The sequence below is a fragment of the Schistocerca americana genome, chromosome 3 (genome assembly GCF_021461395.2).
Source record: "Schistocerca americana isolate TAMUIC-IGC-003095 chromosome 3, iqSchAmer2.1, whole genome shotgun sequence".
NCBI classification, from domain to species: Eukaryota; Metazoa; Arthropoda; class Insecta; order Orthoptera; family Acrididae; genus Schistocerca; species Schistocerca americana.
In genome coordinates, this window is record NC_060121.1 from 540,231,919 (window position 1) to 540,241,898 (window position 9,980).

General features: G+C 45.3%; 1 protein-coding gene across 1 annotated transcript in view; it reads left to right on the forward strand.

Annotated features, from left to right (window-relative positions):
• The window catches only part of LOC124607407, a 103,762-nt gene extending 95,822 nt beyond the window's left edge, over window positions 1-7,940 (forward strand). Inside the window, exon 4 of the mRNA XM_047139732.1 lies at window positions 7,665-7,940. Within this exon, the coding sequence (XP_046995688.1) occupies window positions 7,665-7,842 (178 nt within the window). The 3' untranslated portion in view covers window positions 7,843-7,940. The remainder of the gene's footprint in view (window positions 1-7,664) is intronic.
• Window positions 7,941-9,980: the final 2,040 nt, after the last annotated feature.

Consider the following 9,980-nt stretch of genomic DNA (forward strand, 5'->3'; position numbering starts at 1 on the left):
GCGCTTTTTTCCAGTCACTAGGTACCCTTTGTTGCTCCACCCTACTACGATAACTGCATCTACAAGGGGAGCAAATTCTTCCACATAATGTTTGTTGAACCTTACACGTATCTCATCTGGTCCTGATGCCTTTTCACTACTCAGCCACTGTAGTTGCTTTTCTATTCCGCAATCGATTATCTCAATACCTGCATTTCGATGTTCGAACGATAACTGAAAGGAAGGACAGTATTACGATTTTCCGCGGTGAAACAATTTCGGGAGACCGAATTCAGTAACGCGACCTTCTCTCTGTAATCTTACGTTTCGGTGCCTGTATGGCCACTGAATGATTGAATATATGATTTCACGTGAGCCCAAAACCTCTTAGGACTTTTAGTCAGATTAGTTGACAAAAATTTACTTTTTACGTCATTGAATGCTTCTCTCATTCCTCTCCTTACGCTCACTTTCGCTTCTTTCGAATGTTGTATCTCAGCTATGTTGTGACTTGCCTTGAATCTATGTGATGAAGCTCTCTTTGTTTATTTAGCAGTTTTCTAATACGGCCACTAAACCACGGAGTGTCTTTCCCACCCATTAAGGCCTTGGCCGGCATATACTTGTCTAAGGCATATTGAACGATGCTCTTGCATTTCTTCCATTTTTGCTGCACATCTTCGTCCTCAGCACTGTATATTTGCTGTTAACTACCCAGATACTCTGCAGAGCGTATCCTGTCACTGTTGCTAAGCAACAATATCTTCCTACCTCTCTTACCATTCTTTGTAAGTCCCGTTGTCATAGATGATGTCACAGCCTTATGATTACCATACCTTCCTTTGTGTTAACTGATTCGATACGTTCAGGTCCGCTTGTAGCTAGGAGGTCTAAGAGGTTGCCTTCTGGATTTGGTTCTCTAATTATCTGCTCAATGTAATTTTCGGACCAGTCATCCAGAACAATGCCCCATCTTTGGCACCGGTTTTGATAGCATGACACTCCCAATCTATACCTGGCAAGTTGAAGTCACCCGCTACTACAAAGGCATGATCAGGAAAGTTATTAACAATATTCTACCAGTTTTACATGCGATCGCAGGCTTTCTCGGCGTATTTCGGCTATGAAATCTTCTAGGATATCAGCCGAGTGGGATCGTCGTCTTGTTGCAACGTTTCAATGGATTCCATATTCATCATCTTCAGAACTGTTTCCTTCGCTTGAAGATGATGGATACGGAATTCATCGAAAAGCTGCAACAGGACGACGATGCCTCTCGGCTGATAACCTGAGAAGATATCATATTTGCAAGTTCTCTCTGAAGCGCTTTACCGCTACAGCTCCTGATCCAGGCGGTCTATAAAAACATCCGATTACCATTTTTGACCGACCTTTGGTGCTTAACTGCGCCCAGATTAATTCACACTCGGAATCCGTAATGATCTCGATAGATATTATCCAATTCTTTACTGAAATAAATAGACCACTACCACTGACGACACTAACCTATCATTGCGATAAATATCCCAATCTGAACGTAGAATTTCTTTTCCGTTCTCTTCCGTTTTCAACCAACTTCCTACTCCATACTGCACTATCTGTGCATTATAACTTTTCTTAAGCTGTGTGACTTAGTTTCTCCTGACGTATACAACAGTCAAGTAACTTACTGGAATACAGCACCCTGACGTCGTTGACAACCGCCGATATTTCTACAGAAGCACACTCGGCCAGTTCCAAGACAAAATGGAGCAAGTAAGCGCTGTGCAATTGAATTCAAAACCTCGGTTTGTAGAGAAACTCCGGAAAGGTAACACACACACACACACACACACACACACACACACACACACACACCTGTCTCTCTGTATTTTGACAAGGGAGAGAGCAGCATTCCATGCAGAATTCAAACAAAAAGCACCATCTCAATTTATAAGGTTACTTGCTAATTTACTTTCCACTGCTTATTTAGAAATAATGGCTGAAAGTGAATGCCAGAATCTCAGTATTGTTATATTCCATAATATGACCGACGCACAGACAATGTTCTGCAATGGGGGATTTGCTCGGATGTTGTAAGCGTGTGTGACGCATGTGCTCAGTACACCAGTCCTCCGCAGTCCTGATAGTGCAGTCCACAACAGCAAGAAATACGGCAGACATCCGCCTTACGCACACCAGGATCATCCTTTACGGGACCTAAAAGAACTCTGATCTTAGATGCTGGTCGGAAAACACGTTTCACATCATATTTCCACGAAATACGACCAATCCCGTTCTAAATGTTCACTAAATAAGGCAAAATGGCCGTAGACTTTGGCACCACCTCTTTGCTATCATCACTCACACGATGCACAGTTGGTAGATAGCACAACGTACGTCTGATCTGTCTTTCACTATAACCATTCTGACAAAGGTGACTCGAGATGGGCTAACTCAGCTAACAAACTCTCAAGGTCAGAGGTCACGTGAGCCGGCCGAAGTGGCCGTGCGGTTAAAGGCGCTGCAGTCTGGAACCGCAAGACCGCTACGGTCGCAGGTTCGAATCCTGCCTCGGGCATGGATGTTTGTGATGTCCTTAGGTTGGTTAGGTTTAACTAGTTCTCAGTTCTAGGGGACTAATGACCTCAGCAGTTGAGTCCCATAGTGCTCAGAGCCATTTGAACCATCAGAGGTCACGTGGGACTGCGAACCAAGGCACTAAGTATCCCTTCACGCTGAGCCGGATGGTGACAACTATCAGCTTGCAGATATAAGTCAGTGTGAGTAGGCTTCCGATAAACGGCATGTCCCAACCTACCCCTTCCTCCTGAGCAATACGTAAAGGAAGGGAAGACAGCTATCCTTTTGCACCTTCATCACGAAACAAATATTCCGATGAATTGAATTTAAGTGTTCTAAAAAGTCTTTCAAGTTCTAACTGCCTTGACGCCAAAAAAAAGTACCAAGTTGCAGTTATGGTATGTCGTATATTGGTCAGACTACCAGGACTGTGGAAGACGGGTGTACTAGCATGAGCGTCACACACGCTTACAACAACCAAGCAAATACACCATTGCAGAACATTGTCATGGCACCAGTCATCGTACTGATTATAACAACACGGATATTCTGGCATGCACCTCCAGCTGTTGGGGTAATGTTATTAAAGAAGCTGTTGAAATTAAATTAGCAAGTGACCTTATAAATGGTTTTTGTTTAAATTCTGCATGGAATGCTGCTTTCTCCCTTGTCAAAATGCAGAGGATCAGAGTTAATGCTACCTCACCCGATGGTTACACTAGTCTGCATTGGTATCAGATGAATGAAAACTAATAGGCCTATGTGATACTACCTCAAATTTTTATGTAGATTCCAAATCAGTTCTCAGATCTGTTTCTATAACGTATAGTTCTTCTGGAATTTGACTTCAAAGATATATTGCTGTGCTAGTAGGTTACGCGTAATGTTGGAGGAAATTTCCCTATACGGTCCTGTATACTTCCATGTTGTTACACTTGTTGATGCTAATTTTTATTGTGTGACCTTGGAAATGTTGTTTGCCTCAAAAGCGTGCATTATAGTGCTATGTTATGGTTATTCTGAATGTTTAAGACAATATTAATAAAACAGTTCGCCTGCTGTTTGTAGTTACTAAAATGTCAACACGCAAGTGTGACAACAATCTAAACGTTTTCTGTTACATCGGAATAATATTAGGACAAGAAGCTGAGATCATAAAAATTCCTTGCTTTCTACGCAAATGGGACAGTTGGGCAAGACAAAGACATTTGAGTCTGAGCGTCTGACCAGAGCTGAGAAATTTTGTGTCGGAACTAAAAATATCCTGCACGAACCACTAGTACAAAAAAAATCTTGCTTCACTACTACACATAAAATTGGGCTTGATGAAGCAATTTGTAAAGGCTCTACCACCGGATGGACACTGCTTCAAGTACCCTTCGAATAAATTTGCCTTCACCACACAAGACAAACTGAAAGCTAGAATTTGTGTTGGTCCTCAAATGAAGAAATTGATGAAGGTTGAAGATTTTGATAAGACAGTGAAGAACAGAGAAAAAGACGCATGGACCGCCTTACGATCAGTCACTGATAAGTTTCAAGGGAATAACAAAGATCCTTATAACAAGGCTATTGCAAAAGTGTTCCAAAACTTCAAGAAGTTATGTTGTAACATGAGTGTGAAAGTCCACATTCTATACTCGCATGTCGATTACTTTCCGGAAAATTTGGCACGTTATCGGGGTGAGATCGGGGTGAGCCTTTTTACCCTGATCTCAAGGAGATGAAGAGGGGGTACCCGGAGAATTGTAATGCGTTTATAAGGGCCGACCACTGTCGGATGTTGAAGAGGGAAAGTCGTCATACACAAAGAAAATTTAAAAATTGATGGTTCAGTGTTGACTTCTTGTTTTTATAAAAAGTAATCACGAAATAAATTAGTGGAATTCTGTAGAATATTTTTAAATGTATTTCATTTTTCAAATGCGTTTTGATTAAAAATTCTCCTTGTGTGAAATGATGTTTGAATATATTTGTGGCCTCAGTAGTCAAAATCATCAAAATATAACTTATTTTGTGTAAAAAGCTGACGTGATAGAGAAATCGGAAGTTATTTCTAGAATCCGCATAAAAAATTGATTCAAGAACTCCTACTTTCAACAAATTGTATGACAAAAAAAGTTTTAAAATGCAGACTAGTGTTATTAATTTCGCTGTCGATGACCTCCGACGTCGTTCATATTTGGCTTGTGAAGGCGCTAGTGTTCACAGTGCTTGTGTGTATGTACCGGGTGATCAAAAAGTCAGTATAAATTTGAAAACTGAATAAATCACAGAATAATGTAGATAGAGAGGTACAAATTGTCTCACATGTTTGGAATGACTTGGGGTTTTATTAGAACCAAAAAAATACAAAAGTTCAAAAATTTCCGACAGATGGCGCTTCATCTGATCAGAATAGCAATAATTAGCATAACAAAGTAAGACAAAGCAAAGATGAAGTTCTTTACAGGAAATGCTCAATATGTCCACCATCATTCCTCAATAATAGCAGTAGTCGAGGAATAATGTTGTGAACAGCACTGTAAAGCATTTCCGGAGCTATGGTGAGGCATTGGCGTCGGATGTTGTCTTTCAGCATCCTTAGAGATGTCGGTCGATCACGATATACTTGCGACTACAGGTAACCCCAAAGCCAATAATTGCATGGACTGAGGTCTGGAGACCTCGGAGGCCAAGCATGACGAAAGTGGCGGCTGAGCACACGATCATCACCAAACGACGCGCGCAAGAAATTTTTCACGCGTCTAGCAATATGGGGTGGAGCGCCATCCTGCATAAACATCGTACGTTCCAACAGATGTTTATCAGCGAGGCTGGGGATGATGCGATTCTGTAACATATCGGCGTACCTCTCACCCGACACGGTAGCAGTTACAAAACCAGAATCACTCATTTCCTCGAAGTAAAAAAAATGGTTCAAATGGCTTTGAGCACTATGGGACTTAACATCTGTGGTCATCAGTCCCCTAGAACTTAGAACTACTTAAACCTAACTAACCTAAGGACATCACACACATCCATGCCCGAGGCAGGATTCGAACCTGCGACCGTAGCAGTCGCGCGGTTCCGGACTGAGCGCCTGAACCGCTAGATCACCGCGGCCGGCCCTCGAAGTAAAAAGGCCCGATAACGGTAGATGTGGTAAATCCAACCCATACCGTGACTTTCTCGTCGTGCAATGGAGTTTCCACGACAGTTCTAGAATTTTCGGTAGCCCAAATTCTGCAGTTGTGGGCGTTGACAGACCCTCGGAGCGTGAAATGAGCTCCGTCGGTCCACAACACGTTACTCAACCAATCGTCATCTTCCGCCATCTTTTGAGACGCCCACACAGCAAATGCCCTCCGCTTCACTAAATCGCCAGGTAACAGTTCATGATGCCGATGGATTTTGTACGGATAGCATCGGAGTGTACGCCTAAGTGCCAACCAAACAGTAGTGTATGGAATGCCAGTGCGACGTGCCACTGCACGAGCGCTGACTTCCCCGTGCATAGACGAACCCGCTACAGTCTCCATTTCTTCCTGAACTCTCTGAGCAGCATTACGCCTTATGCTCGGTGGGCCGCTACGGGGTCTATCGTCTAAACAACCCGTGGCTTCGAACTTCGAAATCATTCTCGCCACAGCTGCATTTGTCAACGGACCTTTACCCGTTCGAATCCCCTTCCTATGGCGATAGGATCGTAAAGCTGAACTAGCACATTCCCCATTCTGATAATACAGCTTCACTAAAAGCGCGTCTTCCAGTAACGTCAACATGCTGCAACTGCTGGCGCATCTGATTCTCTCTCTTTTTTTTTTTACTTTATTGTTATTTTTAAACCTGTACAACAGGCAGGCTGTCAGCAGCATTCTACGCTGCTCTTCAGCCATAGAATACACAATGAGAAAAAACATGAAGAATACACATAAGTTACAGAACGGTGGGCAATAAAACAGTAGACACATAAAGACAAACACGGAGCCGTTCACACTTGATGATAATCCACACTGCAAACTGTTGATACGACGCACAAACACTGAAGATGGCCATGGCACAGGTGAACGATGGAGTGCGATGGTGAGCACTGAACACTAAACACGACGGCACACACGAGACACTGATGGCGATGATCTCCAGCACGCGAATGTCCACGTAGCGTGTGCGAGTCCGGGGACCTGCCAAGAGGGGAGGGGTGGGAGAGGGAGAGGGGAGAGCAGAGATGCCATGGGCAGAGGAGATAGGGGGAAAGGAGAAAGGGGGAGGGGAAGCCCGGGGGAAGAGGGATGGGGCGAAAAGGAGAGAGAAGGGAGGGAGGGTGCCTAAAGGAAAGGACACCGGAAGTGGGGGGGCAGGATCAAAGTTGATAGGAGGGGTAGATGGAGGGGAGGAGGACATCATCAGGGAGGGGGAGCTGGCGGAAGCCACCTTGGGAGAGGGTAAGGAGGGTGGAGAGATGGAGACCGGGCGGGACGTGGGAATACAGGTGCGGCAGCAGGCGGGGGTGGGAGAGGATGGGCGAGACAAGCGGGTGAGGAGGATCGAGTTTGCGGGAGGTGTACAGGATCCGTATCTTTTCAAGGAAAAGGAGGAGGTGGGGGAACGGAATGAGATCGTACAGGATCCGATGGGGGAGGGGAGATGGATGCGATAGGCGAGGCGGAGAGCATGGCGTTCAAGGATTTGAAGGGATTTATAAAAGGGTGGGGCGGCGATTCTCTCTCTCATTACAGCTCCTTTTATACACGATTGTCATGCGCAGTCACTGACATTTTGCTGTCCAGCGCCATCTGTCGGACATTTTGTGAACTTTTTTTTGTTCTAATAAAACCCCATGTCATTCCAAGCATGTGTCAATTTTTACCTCTCTATCTACATTATTCCGTGAGTTATTCAGTTTTCAAATTTATACTGACTTTTTGATCACCAGGTATATATATTTCCTTGTACAGTGCTCACTTGCTGCAGCCTTCCCCTAAAAATTATGGGGTGTGCTCCTGTCGAAATTTCGGCGGTTGCATTTCCGTAAGTTACTTCAATATTCCCTTTAGTTATCTGATGTACCTGCAGAGGCCGCCGACACGACCCGTACGCGCTTGAGACGGCTCTTGAATGTCAGCTGGCTGCTGTGCTTACAGTGACGGCGGGGGCGGCGGCCGCGGCGACGTGTCGTGGCGCGCCTTCTGGCGGGCGGTGGAGGTGGGCCGCAGCGCTGCGGACCCGGCGGCGTGCTGGGCGGCGTTCCGCGGCTGCCCGCACTCCACCGCCCTCATCCTGGGAGCCGTGCGTGCCGCTGCCTCCACTGCAGACCTGTGACCGCGCCGGCTCACGCCTCGCTGTCCGCATCGTGCCGACTGCTCGCCCCTCCGACACGTCGCAGCTGCAGCTGAGCTCTGCATCGAAGGAGAAGATTGTTTGCTACTTGTTATTTGTGCTAGTTCTGTTTTACGTATGTTACGTTACTGTATAACGATATTTTATACATGTTGTATAGCTCTGTATGCCTTTTGTAATAAATACTTTTTTATTAACGATGTAAAAGAGGGGCGAGAAGTCCCCCTGTTTAATATAAAATGTGAGTCAACGACCGTGCCGAGGTGGACACACCGGCCCGTCAGATCGCCGAAGCTAACAACTGTCGGGCATGGCCAGTACTTGAATTGGTGATCGTCGAGGTATGCCGCTCCCTGTTGACATTTTTCCATTTGCCTTTACGCCAGAGAGGACCGGAGGGATGGTGGTGCCAATTGTCCTCGATTCAATTCGAAACCTCTCTGCAGCGTCTCTAAGTGAGGGCATACCGACACTGTTGAGGTGATTCGTCATTCGGAGGGACGCTAAGCTCCGTGGTCCCGTTGCTGCTTTTCGAGGGCGGCAGGCTATGTGCCGGCACCAGGTTCCACCCTCTCCCTTCTCTCATCATCTCCAACACGAACACGGCACTACACTACATACATACCCATCAAAGACACCTACACTTAAAAACACGCTTCCGTACACAGCTCTCATACTTCGCGAAGGAAAGTTGCCTAAGGGCTAAAGGATAGAGAAAACCTTTCCAATCAGGCGGTTGAAGCTGCCCTTCGGGGTCTCCCAGCCGTTCGTAAATACGACTTTACTTTAGTATCAGAAATTACGAGGGCCATTCGGGAAGTAAGTTCCGATCGGTCGCGAAATGGAAACCACTGTGAAAATCGGATGAAGCTTTGCATTGACGTGTTGGGCAGTGTCTCTAGTACGCCCATCAATCGCGTCACGTCTTTTAAGGCGTGAGCGCACTGTGAGCACGTAATTACGCCTAGAAAATAGTGTCTCCCACCAAACTATGCAGCCCACATAACATAACTGTCATGCGTATCCCCTTTCAAAACAATTCTCAGCCGCATTCTGCAGGGGCAATGAAGATGCACCTGCAGCGTTTTCGATAGGGAATGTTCGATCATTCACAATACAGCCCGTAATTAGCACTCTCTGAGTTTCATTGCTCCTCACATGAATCAGTGGCTGTGAAGACAACATTTTGGCACGGACAGCGTGCTGTAGACCAGTGTACAGAATTGGCGGCAAGCACTGGCGGCTGCCTTCTATGACGAGAATATTGAAAAGTTGGTACAAAGCTATTACAAATGTCTAAGTCGGAGCGGCAGCTATGCAGATTAGTTTATAGAAGGTGTAGCTAATTGTTGCAAATAAAACATTTTTGATTTTCACAGTGGTTTCCATTTCGCGGCCGATCGGAACTTACTTTCCAAACATCCCTTGTATTATGCAGGTTGATACTATGTTACCTCTTATCAATTGTTGGAATTCATATTTATATGTTTTCGCAGTTGCAGTCGAGCTACAATTTGTAGCCATGAGAGATGTGAGCGGTCATAGTTAACTACTGAGCAGCGCAGACTGACAAATGTGTGGGTGTACGAACGACTACAGACAATGAGACAGATTAGAGGAGCATTCCAGGAAAGATTTAATAAAGCTACACTGCGAAAGCCAACACTTTTGGGTTTGGGAAGACGTGCTTTTTCCTTTTGGCACCGTTAAAGAGAGACCGTGGACTCGAAGGAACAAGACAGGAGAAGAAACATGTACCGGAGTCTCTGCTTCGATTGAACAATATCCTATGAAGTTGGCACGTAAACGTACTTCGGAGCTCGGTATGCTGAGGGAAACAGTGCGAGGTCACATGAAAAAAGACATGAAGGTCAAACCCTTTTCGACCGACGTTCGTAAACGAGTTATCGGCTGCAGATCGAAGTGAGCGCGTTTAGGCATGCCGTGCATTGTTAACTCAGTTTCCAAATGCAATGAACCGCACCAAGGTTATATTTTCAGAGGATCTTGTGGTATTTATTGCTGCTCACGTTCTAGAAATAAGAGAATTCTCATTGCATATTCGAGTCAGAAAGGAACCCTCCTCACGTAATGATATGGACAGCGATGACATTACAACA